Source organism: Colletotrichum acutatum (genome assembly GCF_030867785.1).
Source record: "Colletotrichum acutatum strain CBS 112980 chromosome Unknown BDZ83scaffold_227, whole genome shotgun sequence".
Classification (NCBI taxonomy): Eukaryota; Fungi; Ascomycota; class Sordariomycetes; order Glomerellales; family Glomerellaceae; genus Colletotrichum; species Colletotrichum acutatum.
Window position 1 is genome coordinate 3,006 of NW_026849221.1, and position 23,718 is coordinate 26,723.

Genomic DNA, 23,718 nt, shown 5'->3' on the forward strand with positions numbered 1-23,718 from the left:
ACTCTATGTATGATATAGTTGTGGGGTAATGATTAATGGACACTTGACCATCACTGTGGCTAACAAGCCCGGCCCAGCCTAACTGGAACGAAGGTGGTACGCGCGAAAATCCGAATACGCGGTCCGAGTATCATCAGCCACAAGCCGCGCCTCATTTTTCCATTGATGGTTTCATATTGAGCGCCGTTAAGAACAAACGGCTTACAAACGGCTTGCTGAAGGACAGCCATTGGACATATGCACGTCGTTGAGAAGTGGACTTGTAGGTGAAGTCCCTGATGTCGGGAAAATGATCCTCTCCTCTGAGAATCAGGAACTAGTGTGAACCTGAAAGGGCTTACATTCCGCTAATCGACAGGGTGCTTCTGGGGCAAGTTTAGTGCCCCAGTCCGAAGTCGAGCTTTACTTTGCCGCGCATTCGTATATCTTGAGATAAGCATCGTTTACCCGCTATCTACGCGTAAGCGTACGTGACTATGAGGTCCGTCAAATCACTTAAATACTGGAGCTCGCTCCTCCTTTCTGAATTGATTTGATTCTCACATGCTATCGGTCGCTCGTTCGTTCCTTCCATTGTACTCGTTCTTTTGCTTTCCCGCACTCGTTCAAGCAACAAACTAGACACCTGTCATAATGGCTCTCTGCAAGCTAATTTTGGCAGCTGCTATGCTCAGCTCGACTTACGGAGCTGCAACTAGCAATATCACTCGGGTCCTCGACCTACCTCCTCGTTACCACAACGGTACTATCAGCGTTGAGCATCTCTCGGTGGCTGGAAACCTCGATGGTTACAAGATGCTCACCCCGGCAGCCAAAAAGTCTACCGACTTCTGGTACTTTGATGTTGTTTCAAAGTCCTCTAACCAGACTCTGAATATCGTTTTCTTCAACTCGGGAGAATTTGCACAGTACCCGCATCCTCTCGCTGTTCAGGTTTCGGGGGTGTACCCCAATGGTACAGACTTCTACTTCGAAGCTATGGCCGATGCTGGGGTTTATCTCACCAACGGCCCCCGAGGTATTACTGGAGACTGGAAAGGTATTGGAAGCTTTAGTGGAACCTCGCTGGACAAGCCCGATGTTGAATACACGATCAACATCGACTCCGAGGACATGGGTATCTATGGCAGGATCTCCTTTAAAGCCGTGAGTGACTCCCCAATCCTATTCCTCACCGTTGTGCAATTTCAAGACACTGATGTTAAAGATTACAGAATGCTCCCGCCCATTACCCTTGCGACTTGAATGGCGCAGTTGGTGTCAGCCAGAATCTTTTGCCAGGACTGTACTGGGCTAACGCGGTCCCCGATGCCGAGACGATTGTCGACCTCGCTGTCAAGGACACGGTCATCGCCTTCGAAGACGGTATTGGCTACCACGACAAGAACTGGGGCAATCAGTCCATCATCGATGGTCCTCGTTATTGGGATTGGGGACACGCTCGCTTTGGTCCTTACTCTATCGTCTGGTACAACCTTCTCGACTACGACGGCAATGAGAGCAGGCGATCTTATGTTGCAAAGGATGGAGAGGTTCTTCTTGTTAGCTGCGACATGGCGAGCATGGAGGTTCGCCAGAGGGGCGGGAAGGCAGCTTGGCCTCCTACCACTGGACTGCTTGAGACCGAAGGCCTATCTGTCAAGTACAACCTCACAAATGGTGACGTAATGGAGGTGGATGTTGCTACCCAGTTCATTGTCAGGGATGAGAAAGGCGCGTACCAACGCGCTAACGGTCTCGTCAAAGGCGGTATCGTTGGACAAGAGACTTTCGAGGGTCGCGGTCATTACGAAGAGTTCATCTTTGGCATCGTCAATGACTACACTCCGCAGGTATAGTGCCAGCACGTTTACGTGTGAAGGACATTGAGCAGCCTATTGCTTCATAAATTCTTCCCAATCAATCACACCGGCAACCCATCATTCCCAAGGAGACCATTTCGATAGCTTGTATCGTTTCACCCTGGCCGGAACGATTTAGTGGTCTCAAAGTTCTATCCATAGTCTACACGTAAATATGAAGTCCCAGTTCTGTAGGCTGTACACCATAGAATCAATTGTTAACCAAATTCTGAGAGCTCATTGTGGCTTCGTTGGAGTTTCCTGGATGTCGTGCCTTGGTTTTCAAGATCAGTTCCACAGACCTGCCTCTACAGGGATTCTCTCTACAAACACGCCAGTTCCTAGCATGTGGTCATTTTCGATTCATCATCCTATCCAGATCTTTCAATTTTGAAGCCCCCAGGAACTCTTGTCTGAAACGCGCCACTCGGGTCGTACTTGGCAGCAACTTCCCGTATGAATTCAACATTTTGTGGGCCGTATCCTGCGAGAGCATCCTGTCGAGGACTGGCATAGTTGAGGTACACCAGGTCCATTTCACCCCCGACAGACCTCGCAAATCTCCGTATTTTGTCCGACATCGAAGCCAAACATGCTTCCGCCAAAGCAAAGTCTGCGTCATTCGTCAACACATACACACCACCAGTCCACATGATGGCATTGGACTTCAATCTTTCAAGACCGAGCATGTTCCCGCCGCGTTGTTTGGCGATTTGGCCATGGTCCATTCCGACAGGCTGTAAAAAGTTCATCGTTCCGAAGCTTGCTGGGCCGATGGTACTCTGAAGAGACTTGACGAAGTCTTCGTGGAGCTTGGTGGAGTATCGGAGAATCTCAGGATCACTTCTGAACAATAGAGTTGCCGCAGCACTCCTAGGACACAAACATTAGTCTGGAGAAAGGGTACAGATATCGGCTAGACTTACAGTTGTCCGCCTTGAACCTTCGAACCTGCGGCAGTCTTGGCCACAGACTGCTTTACAGAAATATTTCGGATAGACGGAATATCTCTGAGATTGTCATAGGCCGTTTCTACATCATCGTGCCCAGCCGTGTTGACATAGATGGCCGTGATCGTTATGTCCGGGCCTGATGTGCCATTGTACTGCAGGAAAGTGACCAGTGCATTATCGGCAAGCGACATGTCATGATCCGCAAACTTGACCAGTGTATTGTAAGCCTCATCTGAAGCGGTTGCGGGCAGTATCCGGACTTCGTAGTGGATATCACGAGCGGGAAGGGCTTCCAGGTCGAATCTCGTGACGATGCCAAAGTTGGAGCCGCCGCCCTTCAGCGCCTTCCATAAATCTGGGTTGCCGGTCTTGTTCGCATTGACGACGCTTCCGTTGGTGAGCACGACCTCGTAGTTGAGGACAGAGTCACAGGCGAATCCATACTTTGGCGAAAAGTAGGATGTGCCGCCGCCAAGAAGGAATCCACCCACTCCAACGTCGCCATCGCGGCCACCGACCACCACAACGCCTTGATCACCCAGACTGGCGTAGACATTCTCCCATCGCCCTCCCGAACCGAGCATGGCAGTATTAGTTTCAGCGTGATAAATGGAAGAATTCAGCCTGCTCAAATCGATGGTGACGCCATTCTGAATGTTGTTGTTTAGCTGAAAGCCATGGCCCCCGCTTCGGACTGCAATGTGCCAGTCTCCGGCGCCGTTGCCAGCTTTTAGGAGCGTGGTCAAGGTGAGGGAAACTTCTTCCGTACTCTCGGGTAGCACAATGCACCACGGATGAAGCTGGGCGTTTCGGGCCCACCAGGTTTGGACCTGTTTCTCGTACCCTGAGTCGGTGGGCGACAAAACCCTACCACTCAAGCCGGCGGTGATGAGCGCGTCACACTGCAATATTAGTCAAGCACTTAACACTGACTCAAAGGGTGCTTACAGGCGGGGTGCCCCCAACAAAGGTGTCCGGCGTGCTCATGTTAGCGGCAGAAGCCTGCAGGATAGCCAACGACCCGATAAGGGTACAATGTTTCCAGAGATTGTAAATCATGGCGGAAATGGTATCAGATCAATTAAAGATTTTTCTGAGACGTTTTGAGTAAATTAAGATTACTTAGTAGTTGCTGTTAGGCTCCAGAGATTATGATCATTATTTGCAGATTGGGCGCCTTGTAAAATACAACTATTCCCAGGGCATTCTCGCTTTCTTTGCTGAATGCATGTTGAGCTTAGATCACCATTATCCCCGGGCCCTCGGGCCCTGCGAGGATGGGAAAGCCCCGTAACAACAAGTTACTAGTCGGAGTGAGTGTAGAGAGTGGTTGAAGCAGTGGCCCGAACCAGTAGCCGTCATGAAAACAATAGGTCAGCAGTGTCTACCGGCCGCTGAAAGAAAGCCATGCTTCTGTGAGAGCTACAGCCACACGTACTCATGTGCAATGGTGTGGCTCATCCTCAGGTTCAGTGACTCAAATGAGAACTTTGGTTTTTTCGGGGCCTCGGGCCCGGCAATGGTTGGGATTCAAGGCTACTAGGCCTAGCGCTGACAGAGTGTACGAATAAGACAAAAATGATAGCTACCTGATGTCGGGACGCTTTGCGTCGTCAGCGTGCCAAGGACAGTGTAAGACGCCGTGAACATAGTGCACAAAGAGGCAAGTATCTTAGTACTTACATATCGGATTCCCGGGATGAAAACCGAAGGTGATGAAATTCGTGGTCGACAGGATTCGCAAGTATGCCACTTTGTCATCTTACTGCCTACTGCTACGTCCAAGTCCATCGGGGGTTGGCAAAATGGCAAGCTTGCTGTATGCTTCTCGACCCTGACACGAGGTTAGACTTTTGAAGGCGTGAAACTTGAACAATAGGTTTCTCATTCGCAGGGCTATTGTTTATAATCTAATGGAGTACTCCAAAAAAGCTGAGTGACTCATGAAATGGGATGACGATATTCCAGCAAAGATGGCCCTGATGGAATCCGCCATCGCCTCTCGCCTGTCATTGCACGATCGGAAATGGTAATTCTTATCTAGGATTAGTCACTGACGGCCTAACTGACGCCTTCTAAGTATGCCACCCCGCTAAACACTCATAGCCATTGAGAACAGCGAAGGGGAAAAAATAGAAAAAGAGAAAAAAGACAGAACAGCTACTTGTAGGATCTTCCCATTTGTTTAGCCTCATTGCTTTCATTCCATTCTTCTTCCAGCTCATTTTCCCCATTTACTTTGGAGAGTCTACCCTCACACAAAAATTATTATCTACTTCGGATGGAGGCCTCCGGCGTTAACAGCAAGAGGCCTGCGGTGAGTTCGCGTCACTCAAGACAATGTCCAATACCCCTAGACATACTAATCACGTCACGACCAGTGTGATAATTGTAAAGGCAGAAAGGTAAGATCTCAATCATCAAGGTCATCACATCATGAAAACACTGTACAATTTGTTCTAACGAGAACCGCTAGACCAAATGCGACCGCGAAACGCCATGTTCAAGCTGTGTGGCCTCAAACTTGACGTGCCGCCTGACGCATCGCTCATCCGAGAGACGACAGCGCGTCCTCATCTCGCCCCGCTATGATGAGGCCATAGAGAGTGTTGACCGCTCGCTGAAGGAAGTCTCCCAGGCGGTGCAGCAGCTGCTCGAAATTAACCAGCAAAAGTCGCACTCATCACCACTTGTGTCCCCTCCATCCTTCATCGGCAACCACTCTCCCAACTTTCCCGGTTTATCTGAGGGATACAGAGGCGATTCCTCGTTCAAAGCGCATGTTCACCGGGTCACCGATGCACTCAAGGATGTGGCTGCAGACCTAGAGTCGACCTTGGGCGACGATTCGGCGCTCTCTGCGACCATGCAAATGATCGACCAGGCTACGGGCAGTGAAGAGCGTAGTCCCACTCAGACTGGCAGCTCGCTATTGTCCGTGCAAGCCCAGCTTCCCGAGTTGGGGAGCAGGAGCCTGCCGTCAACTGACCGCGTTCTGAAGCTGGTTCGACTGTGTCAGGCTGAGAAGCAGCGTTTTTTTATTGATGTCCCCGTGATTGACGAACGAGAGTTTGGTGAGTTCTGCCAAAAGGTTTGCTTTGCCATCACCGACTTTTCCACTGTGGATTGGATCATTGTCAACGCCGGTCTGTTCTTCTTGCTCCAAGGACTCAAACCGCATCATTATGCTATCGTCAACATCACCGAGTTAGAACTCGAGGCATGCTCCCAACTCCTCAAGGTCAACCTTGAGACAGCGATACAAAATTTGAAACTTTGCAGCGAGCCCTCGCTACAAGCATGCCAAGCTCTGGCGGTCCTGGTAAGTCTCGAGGAATTGCCCTCGAAGCTCATTTCCCGGCACTTACGAAAAAGTACACGTTTTGCAATAAAGTAGGTCAAAGTACCCTGGCATGGCAGCTCATATCGGCTGCGTCGAGAATGTGCATCGACCTAGGTTGGCATAGACTACCTAGCAGTGAGCCGGATTTCTTCAAAAGGCGACAAGTATTTTGGCATGTTTATGTGCACGACAAAGCCATGGCTTTCACAATGGGCAGGACGCCGTCGATCCATCCTTATGACGTATCCACTGAGCGGCCGTCCATACCCAAGGACTGCGTTCCGGGTGTACCAGTACAGTAAATCATCCCTTTTCGCCTTTCTTCCCAGGCTGGTATGCTGACAGCACCTAAAGTCTCTATTCTGGGTTCTTCGAGTATGCAGTTATTGTTGGCGATATGCACGTTGAGCTCTTTTCTGCTTCAGCGCTTCGGCAGCCGCTGGAAACACGGAGCCAGAATGCCAAGTTGGTGGTTGCCAAATTGCTTGAAGTCAACACACGCATCAAACAGGTAAGCTCAATCTCTTATACCGTTCCAAGGGAGTTTCCTAAATCTTGCAGTCTGCCGAATATAGCCCCTCAGACGATGATCTCCACAAGGCGCTTGCCACACTGCTCGACTTCATGATGTACGGTCTTGTCGCAATAGCTTATCGTGTCATCCCATGCGATGAAGCAAGCTATAGCCCACTGAAATGCAGCAACGAATGCACAGAGGCTGCTCGAGATGCCCTTCGTACAATTGTGGGAGCCTTCGAATCGTGGGGCCACCTCAGAATCACCGGATGGTCAATGCTGCTCAACATGTATGTCTCCTGTGACGCTGCTGTGATTCTTGACGCACGTTTCCTAATATCTCCATAGGATGTTATCTCTGGTGCCTTTTGCCTGCTTTGTAGTCCTTGCGGGATATACTGTGACAACGGCCTCCGAAGAGGACCTAACGCTCCTCTGCAGCACTATCTCTGCCATTGAACCCACATCAAGCAGCTCGCCTTCAGCCAAGAAGCTGTACGATGTGTGTAAGGCCTTTTATGAGCTCGCCAGCTTTTCCGTCAAGCGAAGATCCTTGACAAGCAAGGGACCGCAGCATGCAGAGCAGGCGTATGGAGAACGGGAACTTGAGGATATTCCTTCTTTACCAGAGGTCAATTTCGCACCACCTCCGTACGATCACATCATGGCTCCCCAGGACTGGGACGCCGTGATGAATGAGTTCGATCTAGTCACTGAGGCCAGCGCTATGGCTTCCTTTGTAGAACCTTACATACCATTTGATGGTAGACTACCCTGAATTTTCATGTAACACGCATTAGACCAAATTGCAGCTCGGGCCGAGGCTGATTGATCTCTTGGCTACGGAAGTAATTCGACTCAGAGCTTTGCGTTCACGCCAGTGCCCTTGCAAGCCGCATCCACACAAGCCATAACCTGAACCAGTCGATCATCCCGCAACCTTGGTACAACGACCTGAACACTCAGCGGCGTTCCCAGGTAGATCTTTCGGTCAATCTTCTTCTCGTCCCAAAGCTCTCTGTTCCTCTCGTCCCAGCTACTCAAGACCTTTTCCCCTTGTGGCCGACCAAGCTGCAGATCACTCTCCCTCACGTCTCGGACTGGTACTGTTCCTGCAGGATAGTCAAGCATTACCCAGCTGCTAGTCAAACCGACAGCATTGTACCCTTCAATAGGCGGCACAGGGTGCGGCGCAACGGGACATATCACAGCATCCAGCTTCTCTCGCCTTCGACCGTACTCGTCATTCTCGACCCACATCTTGAGCATCTCCCGCTCCAATGTTGTTCGTCGTGCTTGAAGCTCAGCAACTTGTCTGAGTGGCAGCGGCTTCCCCTTTTTGAATCGTGCCGCTGTCCAGGGTACCAGAGGCTCGCCTGTTGCCTCAATCATCTCGGCCATGGTGACGGAGCCGTCGACGCCCATGAGCTTGTTCATGACTGACTGCGCCTTGGTGAACGCCGCAGGGCATGCCAGCTCAACCACCTTTACACCGGGTCTGTGTGAAAGGGCTGAAGAGACCTCGTCCAGCATATGATCAAGAGGCGGATGAATGCTGCAATTTCCATCCGTGCGAAGAACGCCGATAACCAACTCCCCGTTCCTCCCGCAGCCTGAAATCGACGATCCTCTCAAGCTAGAGAGCCATGATGCGGGCATGCAATCCTCACCCCACAGAGCCGCCCGAGGGACGATCTCACGCAGGAGAGCATCTATGTCCTCAACACTACGGCCAATAGGGCCCGCAACAGCTTGCACGGAGGTGCGGCTCATACCATCAATGCCAGTAAGAACCTGCCCGCCGTATGGAACCCGTCCATTGGACGGCTTGAAGCCATAGACCCCGTTACACATGGCAGGCACGCGGATGCTGCCTCCAATATCGGTTCCGATGCCAATCATGGAACCTTTCATAGCCACGAGGACGCCCTCGCCACCAGAAGATCCGCCGGCGGTGCAAAGTCGGTTGATAGGATTCATGGTCCGGCCAAAAACGTTGTTGACGGAGTCCAGACTTCCGAGAGTTTGCGGGACGTTGGTCTTGGCGATGATGACGCACCCCAAAGAGAGCAGGAGATCAACCAGCGGCGCATTGGAAGCTGCGGGCTTGTGGCATAAGTATGCCAGCCCCATTGAGGTGTCGACGCCTGCAACGTTGAATGTGTCTTTGACGGAGACGGGAAGGCCGTGGAGGGGGCCGAGGGGGGCACCGTGGTCGTGGAGGTAGTCATCGAGAAATTGAGCCCGGTTCAGGGCGGTGTCGAATAATGGCTCCGTCAAACAGTTTGTGAGTTGCTGCGCTATGGCACTCCGGTGGCAGAAGGCCTCGGTGACTTGTCTAGCTGAGAGTTTGCGCGTCCCTATGGCCTTGAGCAGGCTTGGAATCGTGTAGGTTTCGGTAATTGAAATTTCTGATTGAGACAGGAATTGGCGCGGTACGTCAAGGACTTTCTGTGGCCCGTCACCTGCTTGAGGGGAGTCATTTGGGATGGCCTTGGTCGGGATGTGCCATTTTGATGGGATGCGCGCTGCTCTTTCAGCCTGTTTACGTTTCGCAATGGCCTTCCACGGGGCTTCTCGAGATTGAGAAGACATACTTGTGCAGGCTGCGGGTTAAATACCTGGAGTATGGGTCTGATTGACTACCTACTTGGAGGCGGTCGACGGTTTGGTTGTGTGTTGTTAGATTTGCTATCTCAGAATGCCCAACAGCCGGCGGGGTTGACAGTATACTGACATCAGGACCTCGGCATCCTATCCACGCACTGAGGGTGTTTACCAGCGGCACTTGTGTGAACTGTTAATCTTTTGTGTTGTATTACGTATTGGTAGACACAACGCGGGGAATGCTTAACAATTACCCCAACTTCAAGATCTCCGTGCTAATTACACTATCCTGTCAGTGTCGGTGTTCACGGACCGCCCGGCCATTGTGGGGGAATTTCTATCCATATCAACCATGGCCCGAGGAAACGGAAACCCGCGTTGCCCCGAGCTCGCGGCCCTTACGGTACGGAACGAATCTAGTACGGCATAGAGATCCTGCAGGGCATGGATGTCGGGGTCAAGCAAACTGTGCAAACAGTGTGTCCATTAATCCGGTCTAGATTACTTTCCGGGAATCTTGCGCAAGCAAACGATCTAAAAGCCCTCGCTCGGGCCATGATCCTTGAAGCCAGTGTACTTGCTGTCCGTGTTATCACGGATTGGATCTGCAGTCTTCGAAGGATACTTCCAGGTAGGAGATTGATAGATTCTTGTCCACAGCTTCAACTACACGCCGTAGTCCGATCTGGCACTGGCAAGGACACGGATGGTCCTGCTTGGTGTTCAAAGGGCGGTGATATCCCTACTCAAAGTCTACCCGAGGTACCTAAGTATCATCAACTCGATAGGCCTTGAATTCCTGCAGAACAATATCGCCTTTCTGGAGGGCCGGGGCCTTTTTCAGATTGTTTCTATTGTTCTATCTCCTAGCAAGGCCGAGACTATTGTGGATGAGCGGGTCCGCCGAGAGCAGTTGTGGCAGAATACTATACTGTGCGAAGAGGGAACTATCTCCAATCTGTCACCATCAGACTGCTAGGCTTTTGGGCTACTCCCTCCCGTGCTTTGTGAATGGGCATCATCTTCAACAATGCCCCCACACCGGTCGTGACCGCAACATGTTGTGCAAGTGACCTGCGTTACAGATCCAACAACCTGGTATTGTCCTACCGTCTTTTCTACCAGATTGACGAGTTTGCAGATGGACATCGCATACCCAAAGGCAAACAGGAAGACTGGCAACATGGCAGCATGCCTGCAAAGTCCCGAACCATTACATGAAGCCACCCGTCTAGAAGAGACGTTGTGTGACCCTCCTATCTGCTCGAAGACATCCGTCAAATATTGAGGATGCCGCGGGAGTGGCGCCTGCTACCCATTGTCACCCGTGGACCGTGGCGCGCTGAGGTCAGCCAAGTGACTGTCTGCATGATCCTGTCACAGTGCATCCATCCCGTGAGAGCATGGATTCTTCCTCACCTGCGGCAAAGCCAACCCGCTGGCCCAATCAAATCTTTCGAATTTTGTACGACCATGTTGCCTCTTCCAACGACATCGAGCAAACAAAAGTACAGCCCAATCCCATTGCGGCATCACAACGGAGTCCCACATATTGCCTTGCCATTCCTGGGGGCCATCTCCGGAGCTGGGTGCAGAATCCCGACCCCCAAGAACTCGGAGGCTCAGCGTTGGGGTTGGTGTCGTAGTCAAAGGCTTGCCACGTCTTTATTGCTGGTTGTTTATGCTCGTTTTCGACTACACATGCAAGTCAAGTCAACGTCCATCTCCATTAAATGCCGGCGGTAGACGCGGAGGTGCGGCGGCTTAGCGCTTGACGTTGCCTTCCCAAGACCACCTCACAAAGCAAACAAAACGGTCGCCCAATCGCGATCCACGATTTCCTGGAAGATCAGTCAAGTTGGCGGATCTCCAACTTGGATTTATATCATTATTCCCTTGACCAAACAAAGTGCACGGATCCACTGAGTCTCGAGATGCATGCAATCCGGGCCGCAAGCCACCTTAGAGTCGAAGAAGCGCCATGATGAGTGATATATATCTTTCTACGGCGGTCGCGCCATGAAGATGAACATTGTTTGCTCAAGAGTTTCCAAAAGAAGGTATCACCCGCGGCAAGGGTATTCTGCCAATATCCTTCCAGCCAAGTCTTCATGTTCACAACCAACACGGGCTGCGTGACGAGGGGGCGAAATCAAGGCACCGGGTGATAGCGGCCCCCAATGGCACCTTGATACCTTCCGCAATCATGGAAATAGATCACTGCTCGCGCGATTACGAGCTGTTATTTGACCTAGCAAAAGTCTCATGTGAGAATGGGTCCTAGGCTCCTTGGGGCATTGAATGTTATAAGAAAGAACAAAGATCCCCTGCATCATGGATGTTCTCTTTCCTCTTTTTGAATGATGTAAACATTCTGGTTTGATACTCATCGGGGCTCTGATCATGTTTACCTCAGTGCTTGGAGAAGCTTGTCTGAGCGGTAAGGTACGAGATGCTGTCACAAAGTCCGCATGGTTTGTCTTCATCTTGAGCAGTCCCTTCCTTCTCACTTATCTTTTCACCTCCATCCGCTTTCTCTGGCAGAATCAACGGTACGAGAAGCCAAACAGGCGGCCTGCCGTACCTCCATACTTTATTCCAGGACTTGGCCATACCCATGCGATTCTCTTCAACGCCGAGAAATTTCTTCGTCCTCTACAGTACGTAAACACGATGAAGGTCCACCTCAACATCATGTTTGCTAATACTAGTCCCAGGTCTCGCCTGAATGGCATCGTCATATCCCTTTCAGCACCTGCAAGTTCGCTTTGCTACGTCCTTCCTGGCGAAGGTGTGCGGTCACTCTTTAAGGGGCCTCGAGAACTCGTCCCAGTACCTAGCATCTTCGATGCGTTGACAATATTCTTCGGTCTAGAAGCAGTGGACTATCATGTGTTCGAACATGACCATATCTCGGCATTCGAGAGTCGTGACGGCGCAGGATGCTCCACATCTCATCCGGACGCATCCCGAAGAATCATGGAACATCAACGAAAAGACTTCATCACTTTTCTGAATGGGGAGAATTTGAGGCTTGTGATGGACAGATTCTCTTCCAACCTCAGTCAAAGACTCTGGCCACAGAACGCGTTTGTTCCGGACCAAGATCCCGTCGTCCTTCCTGATTTGTACAAGTTCGTCCGCGACGTCATTTTCCGTGCGGAAGTCGAGGCACTGTACGGGGAGCACATCTTCAGGGTTTGCCCATCATTTTGTGAAGACTTTTGGGCCTTTTACGATGCATTTCCTGTTGTCTCACGTGGTAGCCCACGATGGATGTATCCCTCCCAATACCGTACGCGCGACCGCATAATCAGGAGTCTGAGCAAGTGGAGGAGCTGGTGCATCTCTCACAGCATCAATGATGATGCGGAACCGGGTGACGCTGAATTTGATCCTATCTGGGGGACCCGTTACGTGAGGAACATGGTCCGGCGCTATGAGGATCTAGGGTTCTCGGATGCCGGGACATCGAGCGTCATCCTTGGCTTCTTATTTGTGTAAGTCTACTTACTCCCAGTCTTTCAAGCCGGAAGTGGACTTATCCTGATTTCCCTTGATAGCACAACTGCCAACACCATTCCAGCCGCCTGCTGGATGGTGCTGCACGCTCTCCTGGACCTCACTCTTACGTCCAGATTAAGACACGAGTCAGGCATTAGAGACAACAGCGAGGAAACATCACTAGACTGCACCGCACTATCGTCGGCTCCGCTCCTAAACTCAGTCTACCGAGAGACATTACGACTTCACGTTGCCGGCGCTATCGGCCGCAAATCGGTCGGGGCTGGTCTCCGTCTCCACGGAGATTCCTTCTCCACTTTGCCATCGGGAACCACCGCTTTATCAGCAAACTGGCTCGGTGGCCTCGACGGAGCCGTCTGGAACACAGGCCGGACCATCAACGGGGTCTCGGAGCATTCTCTCGAGTCCTTCTGGGCAGAGCGATTCCTCGAGTATCCCGATGACCCGACAAGCGGCCCGCTTCGGAGATCTGACTCGGCGAGACACAACTACAATGTATCAGAGAAGTGCGTGCGCGATGATATCAAAGCCAAACTGTCCAATCCGTCAGCGTTGCGAGGGCACTTCTTTCCCTTTGGAGGAGGCGCCTGGAGGTGTCCGGGCGAGACTTTGGCGAAGAACACCATTCTCGTCTCCGTCTTTCTCATTCTAAGGGACTTTGATGTGGAGATTCTGGACCCGGCGGATGCGACCAAGGCTCGGTCACATCATCGAGCTATGCCATTTGGATCGCATGCATTTGATAGAGAGGTACCGGTGAGGGTTCGCCCGCGATGTTGAGCAAAGCATACCTTAGAACATGAGTGGCGTTAAGCAGTTTCTTGATTCAAGTCGACGCTTATTCTTTGTATATAGGCCGCATGAGCTATACCACAAAATAGATGTACATATGATACATTTGAAGTAGAAATACTTAGTCTCGTTGATGCAACACCATGTCTTGTCACCACTCGCTGCATGTCAATTGCCGATCTGCTCCGAATTCGAGTTTTAAAGAGCTTGGACAAAGCACCAATCTCGAGAGATTTCTTATCAGCTCACGTCCCTCCACAGAAGCTGGCTCTTCAACGTTGAACCTTGACAATGAGGATTTTTCCCGTGGAAAATCCCCTTCAAATTGAATTAAAAGCTCCACTCATCTCCTAAAATCGGAGTCAACCCCTGGCAAGAGGAGTTCATTTTCCCCTCATACTACCGAGTCAAGATAAGGATTCTCCCCTAAAAAGGCTACAAACACCGGTTCATCCGATGTTTTCCAACCCGCTGTTCACTCAAGAATTTGGCTCAAGATATTCTTTGAGTGGCAAGCATCATCAGCCATGGTTTCAGCGTTCATCATAAGAGTCGCTGCCGCTGCGCTGGCCATCCAGCCGGCGTTGGCAGCGCGCAAGAACATCATCATCGATACTGACATCTTCAGTGACTGCGAGTCAGTGCCACCCATGTCCCCCAACCATCACTAAACACCCAAGCTCTAATATCACAACAGTGATACCGGCGCCCTCCTCCTCGCGGCAACCTCACCAAACGTGAACCTCCTTGGTGTCAATGTTAACTACCCTTCAACCTACTCCGTCACGGCAACTTCGGCAATCCTCGCCCACTATGGCCTCGCAGATGTCCCCATCGGCGCGCGAAGGCCAATGACAGACGAGCCATTCTTCGACACTTTCGCCTACGACCTAGGCGAGTACGCAAGCAAGATCTCGTACCACTACTCGGGCGGCTCGCTCCCCTTTGGCCAGGCCGAAAACGCCTCCGACGCGGTGACGCTCTACCGCAAGATCCTCGCCGAGGCCGATGAGCCCGTGACCATTGTCTCCATCGGCTTCTTCGAGAATCTCTCTGCGCTCTTGAACTCCACCGCCGACGCTATCTCTAATCTCACGGGCCCCGCGCTGATTGCGAGCAAGGTCTCGGAGCTGGTTGTCATGGGCGGCGAGTACCCGTCCGGACGGGAATTCAACTTCTTTGGCGATAACCCTTTGCACACGGCGCACGTCGTGAACAACTGGAAGGGTCGTATGGTTTTCTGCGGCACTGAGGTCGGCTCGATCGTGCTGTCCGGAGCGAAGCTGCTCGCCGAGGGCCCCGTATCGGATCCGGTCCGGCAAGCTTACATTTACTACAACTTTTATCGGCCCCGGCAGTCGTGGGATCCACTGACGGTGTTGTATGCTATGCAAGGTCTCGGGGACATCTTTGAACACGGTAACAAGTACGGGCGCAACTTTGTCTACGCCGATGGGTCGAATGAGTGGGTCTATGATCGGAATGTCACTAATCAGCACTGGTTGAACCTCAAGGTGGACAATACCACGGCGGCGGCGGCGCTGGACAAGTTGTACTTGGAGGGAGCGTGGTCGGTGGTGAACGGGACATCGGCATGAAGGACCTCTAGCATTGCTCTCACTTTGGAAGGCCGACTATCCGAGTGAATGTAAGCTTAATATTTGGCGTCGATAACGCTGCATATCGGCTCTTTCACGTGTGCTTCGTGTGCTGAGTTTCGACGGACTCTAGTAGTCAACCCCTCGGCCGAATGCGAGCCTTGGTAATCCTCCCGATATCTCGCCACACTTTGATCGCCTTGAAATCTTCTTCTTGCGCACTCTCAGCATCGGCCACCATCCCGGTCACGCCAACTGAAGCAACACTGTAGGCAGTATGCGCCAAGATCGCGTTGCATTCGCGCCGGCGACGGTAACAAGGGGGTTATGCAGAATACCACCTTCCTTAAGCCCCTCGTTCCCCGTTGATGGACTTCCGGTTTTCCTTGCTGATGCCATCTGAACCACTGCAACGAGGCCGCTGAATGCTGCGGCACAGACAAACTTCCTCGCCAGAATCGACAGGTTCCGAGCTCGTGACGAGGGGATCCCTCCACCGCAACCGTGAGAAGACAGCAATATCGCCCTCTCCCCATCGCGCTCTTATCTTGCTCAATTGCTCTCAGTGAGCTCGTGTTGCCCCGCACTCTCGAGTCGCTTCATCTATCCGGTTGTCAGTTTTGGGCGATTTTCTGTGGAGAACGTGCCCCCTCATCACCCAATGGCGATAGTGTCAAATGCGACGTTGATGACCACGGGCATGGGATTCCGAAGCGCGCCCATCATATCATTAGACATTTAGACGTATAAATAAGCATACCATGTAAGTACAATGTCCCTCGGCTTCCTCGGAGCTCTGAGAGATAGAATTTTGAGGTTCTTTGTGCCAAAGAAACCAGCTCATCATGGTCGCCTTGAGAGCATCGCTTGCGGCACTAGCCGGCATCGCGGTCTTATCCTCTGCTTCGGCAGTGAAGAGAGATGTGACGCCAGTTTTTGAGAAGACGATTGTTCCTGGCGCATTTATCGTCGAGTTCACCGACGATCAAGTCAGTCCCCCAGCTTCACCTGTGCTAATTGACGATGCTCTAACACACTGCAGGATGGCTCTGAAGTCCTCAGTCAGCTCGAGACAGAAACCGGCGCGAGCAAGATCTCACAGCGTCTCAATCTCCAGTCTAAGATCTTCAAGGGCGTCTCGATTCATGTCGAAGGCACCAACAATGAGACAGCCTCGAAGATCGCCGGCCTCCCGCAAGTCAAGAAACTCTGGCCCGTCCCTTTGATCAGCATCCCAAAGCTAGACATCACCTGGACCGGCAAAGACAAGACCCCATCCAGGTACAAACGTCAAACAAACTCCACAGATAATTGGCCTCCCCACGTCATGACGCAAGTCGACAAGCTCCGTGCAAAGGGCTTCATCGGAACAGGTCTCAAGATTGGCATCGTCGACACGGGCATCGACTACACCCACCCCGCCCTAGGCGGCTGCTTTGGTCCAGGATGTCTCGTCGAGTTCGGATCCGACATCGTGGGTGACGCCTATGACGGCACGAACTCGCCCGTCCCCGATGCGGATCCCTTTGAGAACTGTCTCGGCCACGGCACCCACGTCGCCGGTATCATTGCTGCAATGGAGAACCCCATGGGCTTCACCGGCGCGGCGCCTGGGGTGAAGCTGGGCATGTACCGCACCTTTGCCTGTAACGGCCAGACCACTGGCGACGTTTTGCTTGCGGGTGTGATCAAGGCCTTTGAGGATGGTAGTGATATCATTACTGGATCCATCGGCGGTCCCAATGGTTGGGCTGGAGAGGCGTTTGCCGTTACTGTCTCGAGGATCGTGGATGCCGGCGTCCCTTGCACTTTTGCCGCCGGTAACGAGGTCGGTGGCACGGAAGGCCTTTTCGGAATCAGCACGCCAAGCACCGGCGACGGGGTGATGTCCATCTCATCCTACCAGAGTCAAGGAGCGGATAGTGAAGGAAAGGTGTCTGCTTTCACGAGCTGGGGCCCGACCTTTGAGCTCAAGCTTGCCCCGAGTTTTGGGGCTCCCGGTGCCGGTATCTTGAGCACGTGGCCTGTTGCTCTTGGTGAGTATGCTGAGGCATCTGGCACTTCTATGGCGACTCCTCTGGTTGCCAGTATCGTAGCTCTTGTATCTCAGGTAAGTTCTTGCGCCGAGTACGACTTCTTCCTATCCAGGACACCTAGACTGACACCGAGCAGGCACGGGGTACCAGAGATCCTGATTTGATCAAAAGACTGCTTGCTTCAACCGCAAAGCCAAACCTCTCACAGAATTACGGAGTCGACAACATCGAAGCCGGCCTCGGCCCTGTGCCACAACAGGGAGCTGGCATGGTACAGGCCTACGACGCAGCGTACGCGACATCAGTTCTCAGCAAAGCCAGTCTCTCGTTCAACGATACCGACAACTTCATCTCTGAAACTACGTTCACTGTAACTAATGTTGGAGACACAATGGCAACGTACAATGTATCGAACATTCCTGCCTTGACCGCCACCACTCTGACAGACATTTATCGCCAAAGCTCTCCCGAGCTTTTCACGACGTATGCCACTCTACTATTTGAGCCGTCCAGCTTTAGCTTGGAACCCAACGCTACCGGGGAAGTTCGCATCAGCGTGGTTCCTCCCAAGGGTTTGGATGCCGCAACGCTCCCACTGTACTCCGGATGGGTCGCTCTCAACGGGACTAACGGTGACGGCGAGATCGCTCTATCGGTCCCTTACATCGGTGCTGCTACATCTATGAAGAACATAACAGTTCTGGCTGCAAATCGCCTCATCTTCAGTCGCAGCGACGACCCAAGGAGCCCAGATGTGCCCGCGAATACCACCTTCCAGCTTCCCGCTCCAGCTTCGCATCCCGACTGGGCCTTACCCTTGGCCAACACTTCGGACCTAATTCTACCTCTTGGAGCGCTCCCTAACCAATTCTTATGGCTAGTGATGGGAAGCTCCGAGGTTCGCCTCGAGGCCGTCCCAATCGCGTCGCCGGCGTCTGAGCCCAATCCTGATGCCAGAGACAACGGCCTCGGTGTGGTGACCCTTGGAAACGTAGCTGGATACCCCATGACCTATGTAAGACCCATTGGCTGGATGAGCCCTTGGGATGGAAGCTTAGCGGATGGCTCTTGGGCGCCAGCCGGCAGATATCAACTCAGCATCTTTGCTCTGAAGATCATGGCGGATAGAAGTTTGCCGGAGAGCTGGGATCGGTATGATTCCCCAGAGTTCATCATTCGTTACGTAGATGCATGATAGACAGCTTCTTAGGTACAAATGAGCAAGGCAAGTAGAACAGCTCTATGCGATATTGGGAATTTCGTAGGCTCCTGCAGCTATTGGATCATATCATCTGACTGCTCATTCCGTCTACCTTGAAGTATTGTAAAACTGGTTCAGCGCCAACTCTTCAAATGCAATCGCTTCGAGTGCCATCTTTTGTACAAATCCAGGATCAAAGTTCTTGTTCAAGTACGTGATGATCATCGAAAGGCCTAGAGTCATGTAAGCATCAACAATCAGCAGAGTGTAAGCGAAAGAAGTCTTACCAGCGCCGGCTCCACCTCCAGTCCACAGTTCGCCCTTCTCCTCGCCCTCATACTCCTTCTCCTCGACGACCCATCTCTGGTCAAGCCACTCAGTCTCGGGGTGGACCTGCCTCACAAATGGCAAGAATTCGCGGTTCGTCGTGCATTTTTTCCCCTTCAGCACCCCGGCGCTGGCCAGCCAAGGGCTACCGATGCACGTTGTCAGCCAGACCTTGGTCTTCGGGTAGGCTTCCTTCATGAAGCGGTCGGCAGCGGGAGGGCGATGGCTGGGGAGTGGGCCACCGATGAGGACAAGGTCCAAATCTCGAGGACAGTCGTCGTAGGTGATGTTCGGGACGAACTTGAGACCGGGTGTCATCTCGGCGGGCTCTAGGGTTGATGAGATGAAGTAGAACTTGGTATCGACGGGGTGGTCGGTCCATTGTGCGAATTCGGGATCGAAGTCCTTGACTTTGTCGTAGTATTCACGAGACAGGTTGCCGAAAAGATCGATGCCCATGATGTCACTCAGCTGCACGGCTTCCAACATTACGCCGATGCGGATTGACTTTTTGGATCCTAGGGTCGTCGCCATCTTGCCTGTTTGAAGACTACGTTCTTGGTACGCAATTGGTGAATAAAGTTTAGTGATGTGTAAAGTGAGTTAAATCACGATGGGGAGCCAGATATCAAGACAAACAGAATGGCGATGCATCAGCCGCAAGAGGTAATCGTTTTATACTTCCACACAAGAAACAAAAACCTGTCGTCTCCGCACTGATGCAGTGTGCATCCACCTCCCTCCGGCTTCCCCCATCAAGACCTTACTCAGCCGCCCTTGCACATCTTCGAACGTGGAAGTCGAATCGCTGTAGGGTTACCTTGGTCTCCATATGCCCCTTACGCTAGGCCCCATGCCCGTCCATCGTCCGATCGCTGAACCCAATCCCCATTCCCCGAACCGAGTGGCTTCGGGGCAGTCCTCACCCTAAAACAAGCACACCGCTTACGTGATTATTAGCGGCCGCCGCACCGAGCGCTAGGAGAGGGATAAACGGGTCCAATGTGCAACTCCGCCGGCCCCGATCCGTGATTAGCTCCGAAGGGCATCGGAACTTAACAAACATTCGTCCATTCGAGCAATGGAAGTGGTTGTGGCCCGCAGTTCAATGACCAGGCATCGCTCGGACGCCAAAATGATTGTCTCACAGGCTGCATCACCGGATGCTACCGGATTTGTCGTGCTCGTACCCAGACTACTGCTTCTGCCTTGAGTTGTTAAGGTCGCTAATATTCTGTTTTCCAGGCGGCACAGCTAACTCACTGCTGTGATCTTAGACTATCGGACGTGACATGGCCCCATGCCGTACTCGTTTGGCCGGCAATACGGGTATGTCGTTTCCTCCCCCGGAAATCCCTTCCATTTGCCCCGTTGGCTGCCTGGCAGTGTACGTATATCGGAGCTTCAACTTCGACGGGCAGGCACGGCGGTGAAAGTGGGGCCTCCGGAAGCTCGGAGGAACTTTGAAACAATACCCGCAGTCCGACTTCTCTCCTCAGGCAGGCAGGACGAAAGTGGAAGTCCTTCGTTGCGACTGATGCTCGTGAAATTCGCACAAAAATATCTTCAAGTCTTTCAGCAAGTATCTTGATTGTCAACTCACCAAAAGCCCACATGGTCAGGGTAATACCACCGATGTAGCGTTGACGCCGGGCTTCATCTTCCTCTTTGATTTCCGCATTTTCTCATCTAGGATCACCGCCCCAAGAGATCGAGTTCGAACTTCTTGCCAAAGACATAGACATCATAATGCAACATGTCCTTCGAAGGAGTTGGGCCAGCCGAGTATGCGTTGATACAAGAGTTGTTCATCAATCCCAGGGTCTACATCCCTACGCACCCGAAGCATATCGCTCAGCGCTTGCAAGATTCAGCATTTGTTGAATGTACTACTCATCTTGAAGACACGCCTGATTTTCCGTCCTTTGCCGTTCCAGAGCCTATCTTTCCTCCCGAGACCGATCTCCACGACGAGGGAGCAGACGATGTCCTCGCAAAGTCCATCCAAGTATTTTCTCCCGAGGCCATCTTCAAGCTATCGATGGAGGCCACCATACCCTACATACGAATCTCGCACGCAGTCTCGAAGCTGGAGCTGCCATCCCTGAGAAGTGACCCGAGGCACGACCTCAAAGCTCTCGGTCGAGCAGTAGCCGAGGCCGAGTGTCTGGACTTCTTCCGCAAGCCTAACACATTACCTCGCGAGCCTGTCGATGATGCGATGGATGAAGGTCTCGGTCTTCCACTCTTTGCGGTACACTTCCACGATCAGCTTGCAGGGGAAGCCGACCTCGATGAGCTTGATTACACCGAGGAAGATTTGGCATACGTTGCAGAGTCAACATACGTAGGTTGGTCCAAGAGGGACTTTGACGAGTTGATTGAACTGGAGATGATCCCAGCCATGGTAGGGATGATTGTTTGCGATCGTGTGAAGGATCTCGCTAATACTTTCTCCAGAACAGAGTCGAAACCATGACTCCGCCACTCATCACGATACCCTTTGACGATACAGAAGATGCAGGGCTGTTTATACCGGATGCTGATGTCTGCGAGATCCCTCAGTTTTCAGACCCAGAGAGCCTTCTTGAGGAGGATCTTGAGAGATCCCGACACAACCTAGCCGAGACCTATAATGATCTCGAGTTCCTCGATGCATCAACGCTGGACATTCTCAACATACCTTCAGACACCCCAAGCTTCGACATTCCCACTCCTCAACGAAATAGCACAGTACCAGCCATGGAGGTCCCAATCCTGCCCATGTCCGACGATTCTACATCAAGAAGCAAGGAAGAGGACTCATTCAGGGCAATCCTACGCAACACTGCAGAATTCAACTCAATCAACCTTTCGGGACCGTTAAGATCGAACCCTTGCTCGGAAGAAGAATCCAAATTCAACGAGCAATTCAATCTCCTCCTGACAGAGAAAGCAAATACCCTAGTGCGGAAGCTCGAACAAGAGCAGGTCGAGGTAATTGATGCCATTGCCAGAATGCAGCCTCCAGTCCTCGATTTCAGCGCACCTAAACCAGGTTGGGAGGGGGCCACCCAAGGCCCAGAAGAGATGCTTCTTTGGATCCGCTGCCAGAAATCCGAGCAGTTCACATCACCACCGTGGCCACGAAATCGAAAAGAACAAAGGGAGTTGCGATGGATCCCTTTTCCATCTTCCCTAGGTCTGGTGGAAGTCAGGGAGTCCGTGGGAGATGGCAAAGTGTTGCAACATCTACTTGATGGGCGACGATCTACGACACTACCGACGAGCGCTGATTACGTACGGCAAATACATACACTCAAGGCGATACTTCCCGACGATGACGACGAAGAGATCCCGATGCCTGATGACGATGACCAAGCTCACAGTAGCTCACCTTCCTCAAGGGAAGACCTCATGCAACTTATTCGAAAACGCAAACAGGAACAAGCTGCCAAAGATGATCACGCAGATCAGGAGTCGCCGACTGTGGGCGTTAAGCACCGTCGGACAACCACAACTACACAGTCAAAACCGATAACGTCTTTGGGACAAGGCTTGCTCCTCGGCGAAAATGAGAACAATGCCGCGGGAAAGCTTCTCGCGAACTACATGGATCTTCGAGGTGCGAAACGAGTCGCAAACCCATTCGAGCCGTTATTCCCAATTACGAAGCGCAAGGTCGCTCAAACTCCAGCGCCGGTCTTCGGACAGGTATCATCAAAACAGAGATCACAGAAGGCCCCCGTCGATGTTCCAGTCCCAACCATTAAGCACACAAACGGCCACTCGCGCATCATAATATCCACCGCCCTCCCGCGGGCAATCATGCTGGCCCTTCAAGCCAAGCTACCAGGCATCGATCTCGTAGACCGTGACTTCTCACGACACAACAAACGCGTCTGGTCCCCCGGAAGCGTCAAGACCATAGAAAAGCCATCCCCGCTATCCTATGAAGCCGACATCATCCCTTCCCCAACAACAGGCGTCATCACCACAACAATACTCAAAGTTCGACAGAAGCCCCTCCCAGGATCCCGCCCGCAGCTCTCCCAACTCTGCGACCGCGTGACAAGAGTCGCACCGCTCTACGAACACCTTAGTATCCTCGTCTCAGAAGACAACCCCATCGCAGAACACATCGGGCCGCTCAGCGAAGCCGACGCCGCATCGTACGCCTCCTTCGTCGCTTTCGCATGCTCTCTCAGCAACAGCAGCGGCTGCACCATCGACGTAGTCTACGTGGCCGGCGGCCAAAAGACACTAGCCCACTGGACGTGCGCCCTCGTCTCGACGCACCTCAAAAAAGCATCCCACGAGGTGCAGCAAGCCATCATGTCGGAAGAGACGGAATGGGAAGTCTTTCTCCGACGCGCCGGCTTCAACATGTACGCGGCTCAGGTCGCTCTCGCAGCCGTCAAGAGGGGTTCTCCAGTCGTCAACGTCGACGGCGACAGCAACGGCAACAATGCTCAAGACCGGACGCTCGTGCGGTTCCTGAAAATGAGCCCCTCGGAGAGAGCGAAGGCGCTCAAGGGCTTTTTTGGTGGTGGGAGTCTGATGGACAGAGTCAGTGCGCGTCTGGGCTGAAAAGCTGGAAGGGCTGGCTGCGAGTGGAAGGCGTTCGGAAGCTGGCGAACCCATCTGCACAGAGTTCGGATGGATTGATGAGTGTTGTGGAATAAGGTATAGGTGTATGTCTGCAGGTGGAACTATACGTATCTTGCGTCGAACCCACGCGTGATGCGTGCGATTAAGCTTCGCTGCAGACGAGGATCGATTGGCTCGGGCGAAGGTTTTGCGCGCGGGTTGGGACCACCAGGCGATCTGAATGGGACAAAAACGTCTCATCTTCGGTCTGCCGAGACGGCGCTGTTCAGTTGCCTAGAGAAAGAACCGTGTCAGGCACACACCTATTATACCTGTTCTTTGCAGGTGGCCTTGCAGGTTCTTGTGATGCCGAGGAGACCAAGGGCCAAGACATGTTCTGAGCAACTCTG

General features: G+C 52.4%; 9 protein-coding genes across 9 annotated transcripts; 6 read left to right on the forward strand and 3 right to left on the reverse strand.

Moving 5' to 3' along the window:
- Nucleotides 1–555: 555 nt before the first annotated feature.
- BDZ83DRAFT_736070 (uncharacterized protein) lies at nucleotides 556–1,838 on the forward strand (the record flags this gene model as incomplete). The annotated part of the gene is made up of 2 exons (XM_060512983.1): nucleotides 556–1,146; nucleotides 1,215–1,838. Exons 1-2 carry the CDS (start codon nucleotides 634–636, stop codon nucleotides 1,836–1,838), a joined length of 1,137 nt encoding a protein of 378 aa, XP_060357807.1. The 5' UTR covers nucleotides 556–633.
- A 374-nt stretch (nucleotides 1,839–2,212) lies between these two features.
- Nucleotides 2,213–3,781, reverse strand: BDZ83DRAFT_758421 (uncharacterized protein; the record flags this gene model as incomplete). Its single annotated transcript, XM_060515031.1, has 3 exons — nucleotides 2,213–2,714; nucleotides 2,768–3,696; nucleotides 3,743–3,781. The coding sequence occupies 3 exons, from the start codon at nucleotides 3,779–3,781 to the stop codon at nucleotides 2,213–2,215; spliced, it is 1,470 nt and encodes a 489-aa protein (XP_060357808.1).
- Nucleotides 3,782–4,805: 1,024 nt separating this feature from the next.
- BDZ83DRAFT_192221 (uncharacterized protein) lies at nucleotides 4,806–7,471 on the forward strand. The gene is made up of 8 exons (XM_060501603.1): nucleotides 4,806–4,823; nucleotides 4,875–5,111; nucleotides 5,176–5,199; nucleotides 5,271–6,116; nucleotides 6,170–6,435; nucleotides 6,492–6,648; nucleotides 6,699–6,943; nucleotides 7,002–7,471. Exons 2-8 carry the CDS (start codon nucleotides 5,076–5,078, stop codon nucleotides 7,429–7,431), a joined length of 2,004 nt encoding a protein of 667 aa, XP_060357809.1. The 5' UTR covers nucleotides 4,806–4,823; nucleotides 4,875–5,075; the 3' UTR covers nucleotides 7,432–7,471.
- Nucleotides 7,472–7,511: 40 nt separating this feature from the next.
- BDZ83DRAFT_593816 (amidase) lies at nucleotides 7,512–9,248 on the reverse strand (the record flags this gene model as incomplete). Its single annotated transcript, XM_060506667.1, has 1 exon — nucleotides 7,512–9,248. One exon carries the CDS (start codon nucleotides 9,246–9,248, stop codon nucleotides 7,512–7,514), a length of 1,737 nt encoding a protein of 578 aa, XP_060357810.1.
- A 2,415-nt stretch (nucleotides 9,249–11,663) lies between these two features.
- Nucleotides 11,664–13,649, forward strand: BDZ83DRAFT_657929 (cytochrome P450; the record flags this gene model as incomplete). Its single annotated transcript, XM_060510992.1, has 3 exons — nucleotides 11,664–12,760; nucleotides 12,824–13,535; nucleotides 13,641–13,649. The coding sequence occupies 3 exons, from the start codon at nucleotides 11,664–11,666 to the stop codon at nucleotides 13,647–13,649; spliced, it is 1,818 nt and encodes a 605-aa protein (XP_060357811.1).
- Nucleotides 13,650–14,077: 428 nt separating this feature from the next.
- BDZ83DRAFT_643639 (inosine/uridine-preferring nucleoside hydrolase) lies at nucleotides 14,078–15,183 on the forward strand. Its single transcript, XM_060509687.1, has 2 exons — nucleotides 14,078–14,214; nucleotides 14,275–15,183. Exons 1-2 carry the CDS (start codon nucleotides 14,105–14,107, stop codon nucleotides 15,173–15,175), a joined length of 1,011 nt encoding a protein of 336 aa, XP_060357812.1. The 5' UTR covers nucleotides 14,078–14,104; the 3' UTR covers nucleotides 15,176–15,183.
- Nucleotides 15,184–16,020: 837 nt separating this feature from the next.
- Nucleotides 16,021–18,406, forward strand: BDZ83DRAFT_758427 (subtilase; the record flags this gene model as incomplete). The annotated part of the gene is made up of 3 exons (XM_060515032.1): nucleotides 16,021–16,164; nucleotides 16,218–17,285; nucleotides 17,348–18,406. The coding sequence occupies 3 exons, from the start codon at nucleotides 16,021–16,023 to the stop codon at nucleotides 18,404–18,406; spliced, it is 2,271 nt and encodes a 756-aa protein (XP_060357813.1).
- A 57-nt stretch (nucleotides 18,407–18,463) lies between these two features.
- BDZ83DRAFT_192331 (DJ-1/PfpI family protein) lies at nucleotides 18,464–19,423 on the reverse strand. Its single transcript, XM_060501604.1, has 2 exons — nucleotides 18,700–19,423; nucleotides 18,464–18,645 (listed from the first exon to the last, which is right to left on the reverse strand). Exons 1-2 carry the CDS (start codon nucleotides 19,271–19,273, stop codon nucleotides 18,521–18,523), a joined length of 699 nt encoding a protein of 232 aa, XP_060357814.1. The 5' UTR covers nucleotides 19,274–19,423; the 3' UTR covers nucleotides 18,464–18,520.
- A 1,072-nt stretch (nucleotides 19,424–20,495) lies between these two features.
- BDZ83DRAFT_758429 (uncharacterized protein) lies at nucleotides 20,496–23,308 on the forward strand (the record flags this gene model as incomplete). The annotated part of the gene is made up of 2 exons (XM_060515033.1): nucleotides 20,496–21,146; nucleotides 21,200–23,308. The coding sequence occupies 2 exons, from the start codon at nucleotides 20,496–20,498 to the stop codon at nucleotides 23,306–23,308; spliced, it is 2,760 nt and encodes a 919-aa protein (XP_060357815.1).
- Between the last annotated feature and the right edge of the window lie 410 nt (nucleotides 23,309–23,718).